This window comes from Lipotes vexillifer, unplaced genomic scaffold (genome assembly GCF_000442215.2).
Source record: "Lipotes vexillifer unplaced genomic scaffold, Lipotes_vexillifer_v1.1 scaffold1346, whole genome shotgun sequence".
Taxonomy (NCBI): domain Eukaryota; kingdom Metazoa; phylum Chordata; class Mammalia; order Artiodactyla; family Lipotidae; genus Lipotes; species Lipotes vexillifer.
Genome location: NW_006791409.1, coordinates 319305 through 338008, shown reverse-complemented (window position 1 = coordinate 338008; position 18704 = coordinate 319305). Strand labels below are relative to the sequence as shown.

The window sequence follows — 18704 nt, the reverse complement described above, 5'->3', positions numbered from 1 at the left end:
GAGGGTAAAATAGATATGACTACCACTGCTCCCCTTCTCTGGTTTTTCCTCTGAGAGGTCATAGCACTGGGGGGAAGGTGAAGTTGCAACATTAATGATGAGGTTCCAAGGTGAGAGAGGCCTTTTTACTTCATCCTCAAGAAAGTGTAACTATCATACATCCTTCTCTGGCAGCCATACCAAGTGATTGAGCATTTTGTTCACTTTTGTTCATTTTTCGTAGGAGGTACAAGATTTTTTGAACTTGTCTCACTTTTTATGTTAAACAAGCATTTGCATATTCTCACCTCCACCACCCTGTGCAGACCCTCCCTACCTCTCACCTAGACTGCTCTGAGAGCCTTCAGGCAGGAAGCCCCCTCTTCTCTCTCAAGACTCTAGCCCATTCCGCACAGCACTGCCTAATAAATCTTATTTTCCTTCCTGCTCAAATATCTTCAATGGTTCTATACATATGACTGTACAGAGCCCTACAATGCTCACTTCCTATTAAGGCCAACAGCAAATGGACCCATTTAAGTATCACTTATAACTGAGAGCCACAAAAGCAGAGTTATTCCTTATAAAAGACTTCCTAAGTGAATTTGAAACCATATCCTCATCCAACTGAATTATAAGTTCTAAAGAAGGACCCACCATTCTCATAAATGAAATGATTTTAACTCAACATCTTCTACTGGAAAAAAAAAAAAAAGATCATAAAGCTCAATGTTCAGGCGGCCTGGGCGACAGTGGAATAAACTAGATGAATAGAAGATGTACAAACAAATGAGAAGAATACTCACTTTAAACACTCTGAGACCTGGGTCAGAAGTACCTCTCTAAAAGGGCACACCACCACATTCAGGTTTAGAAGCAGCTCTGGGTTAATATAAACTTTGTATAAGGGTTCTGTACAGCATTGCCTGATAAATCTTACATTTTCCTTCCTGCTAAAAAACCTTCAGTGGTTCTCTATGTATAGTTGTAAAGAGCCGTATATTGTTCACTTCCTATTAAGCCCCTAAGCCTTCCCTTCTGTCGCCTTTGACTCTTCAGGATACAGTTGGAGACTTATCAAATTTCTCATTTAGGCACCTGGTGTCATGTGCACATCCTTCATGCAATCATCCAATGTGATTTATTACACCTATAAACCCTGAAAACTGCCCAGGTAGGAGAATTTTTGGTCAGAACTCAATAAGATAAATGAGGAAGTTTTTAAAATTACCTTGAAAGAGAGTAAAAAAATTTTTAGAACTTGATAGACTTATATGAGAGAGTAGAACTTGAGGGAGGTGGTGAGAAAGGGACAAAAATGACTGTCACAGACAACATCAAGTAAAACAAGGAAGGATACATAAAGTAGGACCAAATTCTATACAGAAAAGAATAATCAAGGCTGAGATTACGCCTGTTAGGACGGGAAAACAAGACAAAACACTGGCATGTTGAAAGTCATACACAAAGAATTATTAAGGAGACTATGCAGCTTTCAAGGCATGCAGTGATGGTCTGAGGTCCTAGGAATAGAATCTGGAAATGGAATAAGAAGGATAAACCATGAAAAGTAACACCTAGAAAGGTAAACATTTAGAAGATAGATATTATAATGAGGGAGACTGAACAACGGCTTCGCCTCTTATTTTGAATTATGGATATTAAAAAATGGTTCTAATATTGTATTCAGCATGATATATTTGTACTACAGCCCCTATTATGCACGCCATTAGGCAATGTAAATGGCATGGATATTGGAAGCAGACACATCTGCACCTGATAGGAATCAAGGACAAGAATGACATGATCAACATTCCAATAAGAATGTTGACTGGTAAAGTGACTGATGGTACTCATAAGAGTTTAAAAAAAAAAAAAGGGACTTCCCTGGTTGCACAGTGGATAAGACTCTGCGCTCCCAATGCAGGGAGCCTGGGTTCAATCCCTGGTCAGGGAACTAGATCCCACATGCATGCAGCAACTAAGTAGCCTACCTGCTGCCACTAAGACCCGGCACAACCAAATAAATAAGTATTTTTTTAAAAAAAACAAAACCCTCTGAATTATCATGTGGGATTTCAGAATCTCTTTTAAGTATGATGCAATTTTGATTTGGGCCACTTTTTGGATTATTCTCTCCAGGAAAGTGGGAGTAGTAATGAGCATGAGATCTACCTAGGACATCCAGCTTGGCTACAATCTGCCTGGTACCAGCCCTTATCTAAGCCCCAAGCAAGCACACCATTGTCTTTAGAACTGTTTTACCTAGAAGTGCAAGATTTAGTGCAGTATTACTCAAAGTGTGTTACCTTGCAAACTACTTGTTACTGGTCTGTGAGTACGTTAATACAGAAATTGAAACTTGTATATACTGCAATAAATTTAGCTCCGTTGAATTTAATTAACAGACAATAGAAAAATGAAGCATGCAATTTGTAGGTATTTTAAAATTAATTTTCCTAGTAATTCATTTTTATTGTAGTTTAGAAAGTATCAGTGCACAACTTATTGGGGAAAAAAACATTGACCAGAGATAGTTTGAGGAGCGCTGATTTGGAGTACTTATAGGAATGGAGGCAGAAAGGCCTGGACCTATTTAGGTCTAGGGGCACAGGAACAAAAGACAGCCCTGTGATTCAGACATGACTGACCTCAGCACACAGGAGACTCAACTGGAGTCAACACCTCGTTAGAAGAATGTATGTACAGTTTACTCAAGAATGAATATTTCTGCTCCTTTGAGAGTCAGGGGTTAGCTGTTGGTCAAAAATTCAGTACTTTGTAAACTGGGCCACAATTTCTTTTCACTCATTTGGGCATGAACACTGAGTGACCTACTAAAAATTACTTAACCTCTCAGAGCCTCAGATTTCTCACCTGGGAAGTACAGATAATGCTACATTCTTTAGAGGAGTGCCGTGATGATTAAAGATAGGTGAAAACGGGGCTTCCCTGGCGGCGCAGTGGTTGAGAGTCCGCCTGCTGATGCAGGGGACACGGGTTCGTGCCGCGGAGCGGCTGGATCCGTGAGCCATGGCCGCTGAGCCTGCGTGTCCGGAGCCTGTGCTCCGCAACGGGAGAGGCCACAACAGTGAGATGCCCGCGTACCGCAAAAAAAAAAAAAAAAAAAAAAAGAAAAGATAGGTGAAAGTAAGCATGCTAGTAGTAAAAAAGCTCAATAAATATTAGTTTCCTGTTGACTTCTACAAGTTAACGGATGCATGCTATCATGGTATACCAACGTTTTCTGAGGGGTTCCATTGTTACTGATTGCTGGCTTTGTTGTATTTTTGTTTTCTTCTTCTTTGCTATTATAAATCAAAGGTTGGAAACCATACAATTCACAACGCATTCCAATCTGCCCTCCATATCTACTTCCACATTAAATATTTCTAAACTGCAGTTATCAAGGTCAATAAATCTGACGGCTGGATTTCAGTTCTCCTAATAGTATCTAACATGGCTGACCTTACTTCTTCCTCCCTCAGTAAACTTGGCCTCAGTGACACTATACTCACTGCTTCACTGCCAATTCTGAGTTTCCTGGGGAGAGCCTCCTTTACCCAAGCATTCAAGTCTCAAGGCTCAGCTGTACTCTGGTAGATTAGATTGTTCTATTATTGTTCTCAATTCTTCATGCCACACTCTAACCATGGCTTCCCTTTGACTTTCAGCTTGAGGACATCACTTGATTTGGTAAATGGAATGTTAGAGGACATGACACAAGCAGAAGCTTTAAGAGGTTCCTCCCTCAAACTCACTTGAGAAAGAATTTTGGGGCTTCCCTAGTGGTGCAGTGATTAAGAATCTGCCTGCCAATGCAGGGGACACGGGTTTGATCCCTGGTCCGGGAAGATCCAATATGCTGCGGAGCAACTAAGCCCATGTGCCATAACTACTGAGCCTACACTCTAGAACCCACGAGCCACACCTACTGAAGCCCGCGTGCCTAGAGCCCATGCTCTGCAACAAGAGAAGCCACTGCAATGAGAAGCCCGCGCACCACAACCAAAAATAGCTCCCACTCACTGCAAACAGAGAAAGCCCGCATGCAGCAACGAAGAACCAATGCAGCCACAAATTAATTAATTTGTTTGTTTGTTTATTAAAACAAACAAACAATATGCCCTTGGTAGCTACCAGTCCAAGAAAAATGAAGAAACGTTGGGAGCAGGCCGGAAGCCAAGCCCACCCAGGCCAGCAGAACCCAGCACAGCTGCAACCCACAGGAAGACACAGGAATGAAATAATAAATGTCTTCAGTGCTAAGAAACACTGTGATTTTAAGGATGCCTATTTCACAGCAGAAAACTGATGAACGGAGATTGGTTCAAGATGGCAGAGCAGAAGGACATGCTCTCACTCCCTCTTTCGAGAACACCAGAATCACAGCCAACTGCTGAAAAACCATCAACAGGAAGACACTGGAACTCACCGAAAAAGATACCCCACATGCAAAGACAAAGGAGAAGCTGCAATGAGATGATAGGAGGGGCGCATTCACAATAAAATCAAATCCCATAACTGCTGAGTGGGTGACTCACAAACTGGAGAACACTTATACCACAGAAGTCCACCCACTGGAGTGAAGGTTCTGAGCCACATGTCAGGCTTCCCAACCTGGGGGTCTGGTAACAGAAGGAGGAATTCCTAGAGAGTCAGACTTTGAAGGCTAGCGGGATTTGATTGCAGGACTTCGGCAGGACTGGGGAAACAGAGACTCCACTCTCGGAGGGCACACACAAAGTACTGTGCACACCGGGACCCAGGGGAAGGAGCAGTGACCCCAGGGGAGACTGAACGAGACCTACCTACTAGTGTTGGAGGGTCTCCTGCAGAGGCGGGGGGTGGATGTGGCTCACCATGAGGACAAGGACACTGGCAGAAGTTCTGGGAAATACCCCTTGGTGTGAGCCCCCCCAGAGTCTGCCATTAGCCCTACCAAAGAGCCCGGGTAGGCTCCAGTGTTGGGTCGCCTCAGGCCAAACAACCAACAGGGAGGGAACCCAGCCCCACCCATCAGCAGACAATCGGATTAAAGTTTTACTGAGCTCTGCCCACCAGAGCAACAGCCAGCTCTACCCACCACCAGTCCCTCCCATCAGGACACTTCCACAAGCCTCTTAGATAGCCTCATCCACCAGAGGGCAGACAGGAGAAGCAAGAAGAACTACAATCCTGAAGCCTGTGGGACAAAAACCACATTCACAGAAAGACAGACAACATGAAAAGGCAGAGGGCTATGTACCAGATGAAGGAACAAGATAAAACCCCAGAAAAACAACTAAATGAAGTGGAGATAGGAAACCTTCCAGAAAAAGAATTCTGAATAATGATAGTGAAGGTGATCCAGGACCTTGGAAAAAGAATGGAGTCAAAGATTGAGAAGATGCAAGAAATGTTTAACAAAGACCTAAAAGAATTAAAGAACACCTAGAAGAATTAAAGAACAAACAGATATGAACAATACAATAATTGAAATGAAAAATACACTAGAAGGAAACAATAGCAGAATAACTGAGGCAGAAGCAAGGATAAGTGACCTGGAAGACAGAATGGTGAAATTCACTGCTGCAGAACAGAATAAAGAAAAAAGAATGAAAAGAAATGAAAACAGCCTAAGAGACCTCTGGGACAACATTAAATGCAACAACATTCGCATTATAGGGGTCCCAGAAGGAGAAGAGAGAGAGAGAAAGGACCTGAGAAAATATCTGAAGAGATTATAGTTGAAAACTTTCCTAACATGGGAAAGAAAAGAGCCACCCAAGTCCAGGAAGCGCAGAGAGTCCCATACAGGATAAACCCAAGTAGAAACATGCCGAGACACAGAGTAATCAAACTGGCAAAAATTAAAGACAAAGAAAAATTACTGAAGGCAGCAAGGGAAAAACGACAAAAAATATACAAGGGAACTCCCACAAGATTAACAGCTAATTTCTCAGCAGAAACTCTACAAGCCAGAAGGGAGTGGCATGATAAAGTGATGAAAGGGAAGAACATACAACCAAGATTACTCTACCGCCAAGGATCTCATTCAGTTTAGATGGAGAAATCAAAAGCTTTACAGACAAGCAAAAGCTAAGAGAATTTAGCACCACCAAACCAGCTCTACAACAAATGTTAAAGGAACTTCTCTAAGTGGGAAACACAAGAGAAGAAAAGGACCTACAAAAACAAACCCAAAACAATTAAGAAAACAGTCATAGGAACATACATATCAATAATTACCTTAACGTGAATGGATTAAATGCTCCAACCAAAAGACACAGGCTTGCTGAATGGATACAAAAACAAGACCCATATACATGCTGTCTACAAGAGACCCACTTCAGACCTAGGGACACATACAGACTGAAAGTGAGGGGATGAAAAAAATATTCCATGCAAATGGAAATCAAAGGAAAGCTGGAGTAGCAATACTCATATCAGATAAAATAGACTTTAAAATAAAGAATGTTACAAGAGAAAAGGAAGGACACTATGTAATGATCAACAGATCAATCCAAGAAGAAGATATAACAATTATAAATATATATGCACCCAACATAGGAGCACCTCGATACAGAAGGCAACTGCTAACAGCTATAAAAGAGGAAATCGACAGTAACACAATAATAGTGGGGGACTTTAACACCTCCCTTACACCAGTGGACAGATCATCCAAACAGAAAATTAATAAGGAAACACAAGCTTTAAATGACACAATAGACCAGATACATTTAATTGACATTTATAAGACATTCCATCCAAAAACAGCAAATTACACTTTCTTCTCAAGTGCGCACAGAACATTCTCCAGGATAGATCACATCTGGGGTCACAAATCAAGCCTCAGTAAATTTAAGAAAACTGAAATCATATAAAGCATCTTTTCTGACCACAACCCTATGAGATTAGAAATCAATTATAGCGAAAAAAACACAAACACAGGGAGGCTAAACAATACGTTACTAAATAACCAAGAGAGCTCTGAAGAAATCAAAGAGGAAATCAAAAAATACCTAGAGACAAATGACAACAAAAACACGATGATCCAAAACCTATGGGATGCAGCAAAAGCAGTTCTAAGAGGGAAGTTTTTAGCTATACAAGCCTACCTCAAGAAACAAGAAAAATCTCAAACAATCTAACATTACACCTAAAGTAACAAGAGAAAGAAGAACAAACAACACCCAAAGTTAGCAGAAGGAAGGAAATGATAAAGATCAGAGGAGAAATAAATGAAATACAAACAAAGAAAATAATAGCAAAGATCAATAAAACTAAAAGCTGGTTCTTTGAGAAGATAAACAAAATTGATAAATCATTAGCCAGACTCATCAAGAAAGAGAGGGAGAGGACTCAAATCAATAAAATTAGAAATGAAAAAGGAGAAGTTACAACAGACACAGCAGAAATACAAGGCATCCTAAGAGACTACTACAAGCAACTCTATGCCAATAAAATGGACAAGCTGGAAGAAATGGAAAAATTCTTGGAAAGGTATAACTTTCCAAGACTGAACCAGAAAGAAACAGAAAATATGAACAAACCTATCACAAGTAATGAAATTGAAACTGTGATTTAAAATCTTCCAACAAACAGAAGTCCAGGACCAGATGGCTTCACAGGTGAATTCTATCAAACATTCAGTGAAGAGCTAACACCCATCCTTCTCAAACTTTTCCAAAAATTGCAGAGGAAGGGACACTCCCAAACTCATTCTACGAGGCCACCATCACCCTGATACCAAAACCAGACAAAGATACTACAAAAAAAGAAAATTACAGACCAATATCACTGATGAATATAGATGCAAAAATCCTCAACAAAATACTAGCAAACACAATCCAACAACACATTAAAAGGATCAGACACCATGATCAAGTGGGATTTATCCCAGAGATGCAAGGATTCTTCAATATATGCAAACCAATCAATGTGATACACCGTATTAACAAATTGAAGAATAAAAACCATATGATCATCTCAACAGATGCAGAAAAAGCTTCTGACAAAATTCAACACCCATTTATGATAAAAACACTCCAGAAAGTGGTCATAGAGGGAAACTACTTCAATATAATTAAGGCCATATATGACAAACCCACAGCAAACATCATTCTCAATGGTGAAAAACTGAAAGCATGTCCTCTAAAATCAGGAACAAGACAAGTGTGTCCACTCTCAATGGTGAAACACTGAAAGTATTTCTTCTAAGACCAGAAACAAGACAAGGATGTCCACTCTCACCACTATTATTCAACATAGTTTTGGAAGTCCTAGCCACAGCAATCAGAAAAGAAAAAGAAATAAAAGAGATACAAATTGGAAAAGAAGAAGTAAAACTGTCACTGTTTGCAGATGACATGATACTATACAAAGAGAATCCTAAAGATGCCACCAGAAAACTACTAGAGCTAATCAATGAATTTGGTAAAGTTGCAGGAAACAAAATTAATGCACAGAAATCTCTTGCATTCCTATACACTAATGATGAAACATCTGAAACAGAAATTAAGGAACACTCCCATTTACCATTACAACAAAAAGAATGAAATACCTAGGAATAAACCTACCTCAGGAAACAAAAGACCTGTATGCAGAAAACTATAAGATACTGATGAAAGAAATTAAAGATGATACCAACAGATGGAGACATATACCATGTTCTTGGATTGGAAGAATCAATATTGTGAAAATGACTATACTACCCAAAGCAGTCTACAGATTCAATGCAATGCCTATCAAATTACCAATGGCATTTTTTACAGAACTAGAACAAAAAATCTTAAAATTTGTATGGAGACACAAAAGACCCTGAATAGCCAAAGCAGTCTTGAGGGAAAAAAATTGGAGCTGGAGGAATCAGACTCCCTGACTTCAGACTACACTACAAAGCTACAGTAATCAAGACAATATGATACTGTCACAAAAACAGAAATATAGATCAATGGAACAGGATAGAAAGCCCAGAGATAAACCTATGCACCAATGGTCAACTAATCTATGACAAAGGAGGCAAGGATATACAATGGAGAAAACACAGTCTCTTCAATAAGTGGTGCTGGGAAAACTGGACAGCTACATGTAAAAGAATGAAATTAGAACACTCCCTAACACCATACACAAAAATAAACTCAAAACGGATTAGAGACCTAAATGTAAGACCAGACACTATAAAACTCTTAGTGGAAAACATAGGAAGAACACTCTTTGACATAAATCACAGCAAGATCTTTTTAGATCCACCTCCTAGAGTAATGGAAATAAAAATAAAAATAAACAAATGGGACCTAATGAAACTTAAAAGCTTTTGCACAGCAAAGGAAACCATAAACAAGATGAAAAGACAACCCTCAGAATGGGAGAAAATATTTGCAAATGAATCATCGGACAAAGGATTAATCTCCAAAATATATAAACAGCACATGCAGCTCAATATTAAAAAAATAACCAACCCAATCCAAAAGTGGGCAGAAGACCTAAATAGACATCTCTCCAAAGAAGACATACAGATGGCCAAGAAGCACATGAAAAGCTGCTCAACATCACTAATTATTACAGGAATGCAAATCAAAACTACAATGAGGTATCACCTCACACCAGTTAGAATGGGCATCATCAGAAAATCTACAAACAACAAATGCTGGAGAGGGTGTGGAGAAAAGGGAGGCCTCTTGCACTGTTGGTGGGAATGTAAATTGATACAGCCACTATGGAGAACAGTATGGAGGTTCCTTAAAAAACTAAAAACAGAACTACAATATGACCCAGCAATCCCACTACTGGGCATATACCCAGAGAAAACCATAATTCAAAAAGACACATGCACCCCAATGTTCATTGCAGCACTATTTACAATAGCCAGGTCATGGAAGCAACCTAATTGTCCATCGACAGATGAATGGCTAAAGAAGATGTGGTACATATATACAATGGAATATTACTCAGCCATAAAAAGGAACGAAATTGGGTCATTTGTAGAGATGTGGATGGATCTAGAGAGTGTCACACAGTGTGAAGTATGTCAGATGGAGAAAAACAAATATCACATATTAACGCATATATGTGGAACCTAGAAAATGGTACAGATGAACCGGTTTGCAGAGCAGAAACAGACACAGATGTAGAGAACAAACGTATGGACACCAAGGGGGGAAAGCGGCAGGGGGGTGGTGGTGGTGTGATGAATTGGGAGATTGAAAACAAAAACAAAATAACTGACTAATGTTCTACTTACTCTACTCTCTCCCCAACCTCTTATCTGAGCTCCAAATCCATATTCTATTGATAGGCCTACTCTCGGAGATCTCCACTTGGATGTGTCAGAAACCTTAAACTTAGTATATCCAGATTGAAACTGGATTCTTTTCCTCTGTCGTCTTTCATCAAAAGGCTACAGTATGCACCTAAGTTTACACCTGCCAACTTGTGAAGCTCCTCTTGGTCCCCTCTCATCTCCGTGGCGTCAACATAAAACTTTCCTTCTAAATATTTCTCCAATACATCCAACTCTCTCCTGCACCAGCATCACCCTCATCCGAGAACAATCTCTCTCACATAAACTGTCCTTCCTGAATCTACTTTTCAATTTCTCTTACTTGGCTGCTGTTCTTGAACTTACTTTTGTCTCCCTCTAATACATTCAATACTCTGCAGTGGAGAAAATGTTTCTAAAAAGCAAATCAGGGTGGGCTTCCCTGGTGGCGCAGTGCTTGAGAGTCCGCCTGCCGATGCAGGGGACGCGGGTTCGTGCCCCGTTTCGGGAGGATCCCACATGCCGCGGAGCGGCTGGGCCCGTGAGCCATGGCCGCTGAGCCTGCGCGTCCGGAGCCTGTGCTCCGCAAATGGGAGAGGCCACAACAGTGAGAGGCCCGCATAACGCAAGAAAAAAAAAAAATAAATAAATAAAGGCAGGTAAACCCAGGACATTTTCAGACCTTCAGGGGCTCAGAAAAATCATGTCCCATGCATCCTTTCCCAGGAGGCCATTGGATAATGTGTTCCACAAAAATAAGGGCATAAAGACACAGGATCCAGGAAGTAAATAGACATTTCTCCAAAGAAGACATACAGATGGCCAGGAAGCACATGAAAAGACCAAAAAAAAAAAAAAAAAAAAAAAAAAAGCAAATCAAATCACCTCAATCCCCACTGCCACTCCTGCTTAAACATCCCCTTTAGAACACAGACAAATTTCCCCTGTCTTCAGGCTCAAATCCCACCACGTCTCCTCCTATATGCCAAGCTTCTCCTTCCCACCACAGAGAACTTGCATTGCAGTTAACCATGCCTGAACACCTCCTTCCAAATCAACTTAGAATGCTTCAATGGCCTATAAGGAAAATAGGACAAAATATTTGAAATTGGGATAATTTTGGAAAACCTGAACGTATGATCACCCAAACTACAGCTCAAAGGGCACACACAGATTCACTCTTAATTACTACAGACTCACACAAAATAGTAAAATATCTCCCTAATATGCTTCATCCTGCTAATTTTCTCTCCTTCAGAAAACTCTGTAATTTTCCTGATACTTTTTCTGTTTACTGCAAAAAGGTAGTGTTCTCAGGAAACACTGAGCTTTGGAGTCATTTTATCTTGGCGTAAGGGCTCAGAGATTGCAACCTTGTTCTATCATACAAGGGCCAAGTTACTAGACCTCTCTGGGCCCTGAATTCCTTAGGTCTAAAGGTAAGAAAGAAGCATTCCCTACCATGCTGAGTTGTTGTGCTGATTAAATGAGACATATGTTTATGAATACACCCAAATTTCCTCCTTGTGTCATTCAGTTAATACATATTTCTTGAGCTACATATTTCAGGATACACTGGTGAGCTTATATTAGATAGATCCCACTTCATAGGAAACTTAAAAAAAAAAAAAAAAAAAAAAAAGGTCTCAGCATGAAAAAGAAAAGCATTCAACTCAGCTTCATGCTCCTTTCTGGGGAATGAGGTCCCAAATGGTTGCCCAGAGATTCTGCCCAGAGTTCAAACCCAGCAGCCCATCTTCCTATTTGGGTCCATTTTTCTCCTTGAGGGAGACTCTGCTTCTCTGACATTTTAACTCCTGAGACCCACACTTGTCTTGTTATCTCAGCCACTTTGCCCTGGACACACTCTGGCCTCTTTATTTACTGTTGTCCTCACCCTGGGGAGTCAATGCAGGGAAAGTGACCAAAAAAATTGATGTGGCTGCATAAAGATGTGTAAGGAAGAAAGAGGCAAACAGTCCAGTTTCAAATATTAGAAAGTATTTATACAAACATGATTAGCTACTTAGGAGTTTATTCTCTAGTACTTAGTGTCTTAATCTTAACTTCTGGTGGACTCACATAAACTCTATTACTACACTGTTTCCCAGAGGCAGTTTATAAATATTCCTAACAGCTTAGGTGTTCCTTCCAAAATACTAACAACATCACCATAATAAACGTTAGAACAAACAAACAAACAAACAAAAAAACACATTTGACACCACTGCTATTGCATTTATTTTGAGGGCTGAGGTCTTTTGAAAGAAAATAAATGGTTCTTGCTCCTTTACAGGGATCCTGGGATCTGTGCTCTCTGTTTATGTGCACATGTGATGTTTGCAGGAAGAAATGACCTCAGAACAACATTTCAGGGCAAAATGCGATTCAGTACTTCTCTACATACAGGCACAGCTCTGAGAGTTAATGGGTTTAGGACCTATTCCCCAAAATGTGCTCTTGGAAACACTAGCCTACAATTCCATAGTCATAAAAGGATGGCTTTCTATTAAAACTAGAGTTAAATAATTTATATGACCAACCTGCAAATATTGTTGACTGAGTCTTCTGGACAATGGTGGTGGCATTTACATCGCAAGATCTTTGGGCGAGGGGTGAGGGCTGTACTCTCACCATTCTCTTTCCTGGTGCCCACGTTCAATTTTCCTGAACTTCGCAAAAGCATGTTATCAAGGAAGTTTGCTGAAAAGAAGAAACAGTAAGAGTTTAAGCATCTTTGGGATAGCCCAGCCACAGTTTTCTGTCCAAAGAATGATGATATTAAACAAAATACTAAGTATTCATAATACTTAAACGTTTAAACAGAAAATATATTCTGATGTTTTGACACTAAAAATTATACTTTCTATATGATATATATGTCTCATTAGAAATTCTCATAATCCTTTCAGAATAGTAGTTTCTACATTAAGTTATAATAGTTGTATTTGATTGAGTGCAAGCAGTTCAATGACCCAATATTATATAGATTACTCTGTGCGGTAATGCTGTGAGCAAATATAACCATTCCCATTTTCAGATGAGAAAATTAAGACTCGAAGTTTAAGTGATCTGCACCCTGCTAATAAGTCATGAAGCCAGCATTTACACCCAGATCATCTGGGCCCTAAAACTTTCTACCAGTCTCTTTACTTTAGGGTTCTCTTCACTTTAGGTATACCATGTTTTTTTTTTTTTTTTTTTTTTTTCCTTGCGTTAGGCGGGCCTCTCACTGTTGTGGCCTCTCCCATTTGCGGAGCACAGGCTCCGGACGCGCAGGCTCAGTGGCCATGGCTCACGGGCCCCGCCGCTCCGCGGCATGTGGGATCTTCCCGAAACGGGGCACGACCCCGCGTCTCCTGCATCGGCAGGCGGACTCTCAAGCACTGCGCCACCAGGGAAGCCCTACCATGTATTTTTTAAAGAAATCATTAAACATATTTAATCTGCAACATTCATTAGGAAGATAAAAATTTAATTATCAAGATATACAAGCAAAAGTGACGACCTATTACAGTAGCAATGATTCTACATCTTCAATGGAAGATACGATAGTAGACATGATGTTTAGAGACAGATTTTTCTGGTTCTAAAGTAGGCTTTACTGTTTACCAGTTAGTTGACATTGAATAGCTTTACAAATAGTCCCACTGTGCTTCATTTTCTTATCATCAAAATGGAGATAATTATAAGCACCTACCTCATGTCAAGAGCTTAGAGTGGGTATGTTACATAGTATTACTTGATAAATGTTAGCTAATGTTATTGGAGAAATCTAATTTTTTACCTTTTAAATAGTAAGACAATGTTGCACAACCTAGGGTGACATATCACTGAGACAGTTTTCATGTTTTCTTCTTTATCACCACTTTTGGAAAGAAAGGATGCTTCAGAAGGAGGCATAGATTAATTGACACCAGGTTTCAGGTGTTGTGGTAAGAGCTCTCCTACTTGCTATGTCACTGTATAAATTGTCACCCTGAGCAATGTTTGATTTAAAATCTAACAACACATCCAGTTTGCCTACAGTTAAATACAATTTCAACAAAAATATTATCTAAAAGATACTGGGTTAAAAAATTGAAATTCTAGGTCAGAAGTACAGTATACACAATAGATATGTACAGTGTACATTTTTTTTTTTTTAACTACAAATTAGTGCCTCCAACCACTGGTTATATCAGAGAATGAAGTTTAGAAAAAGGTCTGTGATGATTTATCCTGACTTTCTCTATGCTATGCTAATTAGTTGAATTTGTAGAAGGTAGTAATTAAAGGAAAAAAGAATAAAATATGTTAGATCCATTTACCAGAATTTCCCCCAATCATTAATTCTAATATTTCATTAGATTTTTCAAATTTATGTAAGATGCGCACCTAACTTTCTCAAACAGTTCCTTATATTTTAGTCTGCAGAAGACTTATCAATTGTAATATATGAAGAGTCTGTTATATTCAGAATCCTGGGCCACCCACAGTGATTCTGATTCCACAGGTCTCAGGTGAGCCAAGGGAAAGGCATTATTCCACAAGACCCTAGGTGACTGAGACAGATGATGTGCAGACTCCACTTTGAGAAAACTAGGACTAGGTTAAGTAAATATTTATTTAATCCAACCACAAACTTAATCCCAATAGGTGTTTATTATTTCTATAAAATCGGTGCTCATCCTTAAGTTAAATTCCAAAATAAAGTGAAGTTAAACACAGTTCATGTTAGTATCTTGTATTTAAAGCCTGCACACCGCTTGCTATCCAGGTGCAGTGGGTATTGGTATGCCTATATATCACCCTGCCATGCTGGTTTCCTTCTTTTTAAATCTGTCTCTCAGTCTTACTAACTTTATGACCTAAATTACCTCAGAGTAACTCAAAGTGATGAAGGTAAGATATTTAAAACTTATTACATCCTGCTTTCTTCCATACCAGGCCCCTGCTCTTTGAAGTTTTTCAAACAAAATAATAAAAATTCATTTATTACGCATATGTCTACTTAGTAAACACATATTGTGTGCCTACCTTGTTCCAGACACAGCCTAGGTAAGTAGGATGAACTAAACATACACACAATTTACCACCTGGTGGGAAAAGTTGTTAAATGGAATATTCACACAGAATGGTCTACAGTATAAAAAGAAACATCTTTATACTATTGGAAATAAGATGTCATTTTGTAAAAAACATTTTAATACAGGATTCATGATTTTCTCACATTTTAAATTTATTTAAACAAAATAATGATATAAAATTTAGTTAGAAAGAGATTCTTTGCGCTATTGCTTAACAATCCGTGTTTACAACAAGAGGGGATAAGTCAGGTCTCTTAAAAGAGATTCCTATGTAGTCATTAAAATGTAGATGTGAAAGTATATTTACTGACAAGGAAGACTGTTAAAATGTAATTTTTGTTGAAAAGGGCAGTTTACAGAGCATTTTAATTACAAAATCCCACTATATGAACAAGAAAAGGGGCTAAAACAAACAAACAAAAACCCCAACAATATAAAAGAGGTCCAGAGGAGACACTAGCAATAAAAACTTGGTAAACAGAAGGTAAAAATCATCCTTTCTATAGAGATTGTGAAGATGAAATATTGCTGCATAATCTTCCTAAAATGTTTAACATTTTAACATGCAGTCAGAATACATGATATTTTACCAAAAACATACTCATAAGAACAAAAAGATAAGTATAGCTAGCTCATAATAGACACCATTTCTATAAACTGAGTTAACAGACAACATACTGAATAAACATATAAGGCTTCCTTCATACAATGTGACCCAAACAAGTAAAAGTAGTGAGATGATAAATGATTGCTTTTAATTAGCATTAAATACATGGATAACTAAATGCAAATCTGAGACAGGTGGAGAGTTCTTTATTTGTTTTTGCCAAAATAATCAAGGGAGTAATCCATAAAAGTATGTAATTGCTACTTAGGAGTCAATTAATCTATACGTGTTTAATTCCTTATGAAATGAAAATCATTATCACATGATTCACAACATTTCCAATCACAAGATTAAACTAAAATAATTAAGTGATAATTTGGAGGCTAAAAAGAGAAGACAAGGGAGAAGAGAAGCAGTAGCAACAGAACGAATAAATATGATTAGACTCAACTTAAAAGCAAAGAACACAGTTAAAAAGAAAGATTATGATATCTAAATTGAGGTATAGTTGCCATACAATATTAGTATCAGGTGTACAACAATGTACCACATCTTCTTTATCCATCCCTTGCTGGATACTTCGGTTGTCCCATACCTTGGCCATTGTAAATAATGCTGCAATGAACATAGAGGTGCATATATCTTTTCAAGTTAGTGTTTCTGTTTCCTTGGATAAATACCCAGAATTGGAATTGCTGGATCTCATGGTAGTTCTATTTTTAATTTTTTGAGGGAGATGCATACTGTTTTCCATAGTGGCTGCACCAATTTACATTCCCACCAACAATGTACAAGGGTTTCCTTTTCTCCACATCCTCACCAGCATTTGTTATCACTTGTCTTTTTGAGAACAGCCATTCTAACAGGTGTGAGGTGATATCTCACTGAGGTTTTGATATGAATTTCCCTATTGATTAGTGATGTTAAGCATTTTTTCATGTACCTGTTGGCCATCTGTATATCTTCTTTGGAAAAATGAATATTATTCAGATCCTCTGCCCATTTTTTTTAAATGGAACTTTGGTTTTTTGCTACTGAGTTGTATGAGTTCTTTATATATTTTGGATATCAACCCCTTATCAGATATACGATTGGTAAGTAACCTCTCCCATTCAGTAGGTTGCCTTTTCATTTTGTTGAGGGTTTTCTTTGCTGTGCAGAGGCTTTTTAGTTTAAGGTAGTCCCACTTGTTTATTTTTGCTTGGCTTTGCTCTTGGTGTCAAATCCAAAATACCAACACCAAGACCTGTGTCAAAGAGCTTACAACCTATGTTTTCTTTGATGAGTTACATGCTTTCAGGTCTTACATTCAAGTCTTTAATACATTTTGATTTAAGAAAACAAAATGTCATGAAGAACCTAGGGGTAAGACAGGAATAAAGACACGGACCTACTAGAGAATGGACTTGAGGATATGGGGAGGGGGAAGGGTAAGCTGTGAAAAAGTGAGAGAGAAGCATGGACATATATACACTACCAAACGTAAGGTAGATAGCTAGTGGGAAGCAGCCGCATAGCACAGGGGATCAGCTCGGTGCTCTGTGACCACCTAGAGGGGTGGGATGCGGGGGGTGGGAGGGAGGGAGACACAAGAGGGAAGAGATATGGGAACATATGTATATGTATAACTGATTCATTTTATTATAAAGCAGAAACTAACACACCATTGTAAAGCAATTATACCCCAGTAAAGATGTTAAAAAAAAAAAAACCATTTTGAGTTACTTTTTGTGTATGGTGTAAGATAATGGTCCAGTTTCATTCTACTGCATGTAGCTATCCAGTTTTCCCAACACCATTTATTGAAGAGACTATCATTTTACCATCGTATATTCTTGGCTCCTTTGTCATAGATTAACTGACCATAAGAGTGTGGGTTTATTTCTGGGCTCTCTATTCTGTTCCACTGATCTGTGTGTCTGTTTTTCTGCCAATACCATACTGTTTTGGTGACTATAACTTTGTAATATAGTTTGCAAGCTGGGAGCATGATGCCTCGAGCTTTGTTCTTCTTTCTCAAGACTGCTTTGGCTATTCAGGGTCTTTTGTGGTTCTATTAAAATTTTAGGGTTGTTTGTTCTATTACTGTGAAAAATGCCACTGGAATTTTGATAGGGAATCTGTAGACTATTTTGGGTAATATGGACATTTTAACAATATTAATTCTCCCAGTCTGTGAGCATGTATTAGCTTTCCACTTGTTTTTGTCTTCTTCAATTTGTTTCATCAATGTCTGATAGTTTTTAGTGCACAGGTCTTTCACCTCCTTGATTAAATTTATTCCTAGGTATTCTATTCTTTTTGATGCAATTGTAAATGGAAATTGTTTTCTTAATTTCTCTTTCTGATAGTTCATTCATTATTGGTGTATAGAAATGCAACAGATTTCTCTATACTGCTTTTATATCCTTCAATTTTACTGAATTCATTTATTAGTTCCAACAGTTTTTGGTGGAGTTTTTAGGGTTTTCTATATATAACATCATGTCATCTGCCAATAGTGACAGTTTTACTTCTTCCTTTCCAATTTAAATGCCATTTATTCTTTTTTTTGCCTAATTGTTCTGGCTAGCATTTCCAATACTATGTTGAATAAAATGGCCAGAGTTGGGCTTCCCTGGTGGCGCAGTGGTTGAGAGTCCGCCTGCCGATGCAGGGGACGCAGGTTCGTGCCCCGGTCCGGGAAGATCCCACATGCCGCGGAGCGGCTAGGCCCGTGAGCCACGGCCGCTGAGCCTGCGCGTCCGGAGCCTGTGCTCCGCAACGGGAGAGGCCACAACAGTGAGAGGCCCGCGTACCACAAAAA

General features: G+C 38.9%; 1 protein-coding gene across 3 annotated transcripts in view; it reads right to left on the bottom strand.

The window, feature by feature from the left end:
• BMPR1B (bone morphogenetic protein receptor type 1B) overlaps positions 1 to 18704 on the bottom strand; it is a 168131-nt gene that overhangs the window by 52164 nt on the left and 97263 nt on the right. For all 3 annotated transcript variants that reach the window (XM_007464391.1, XM_007464390.1, XM_007464389.1), the window contains exon 2: positions 12766 to 12925. In XM_007464391.1, the coding sequence (XP_007464453.1) occupies positions 12766 to 12908 (143 nt within the window). In that variant the 5' untranslated portion in view covers positions 12909 to 12925. The remainder of the gene's footprint in view (positions 1 to 12765; positions 12926 to 18704) is intronic.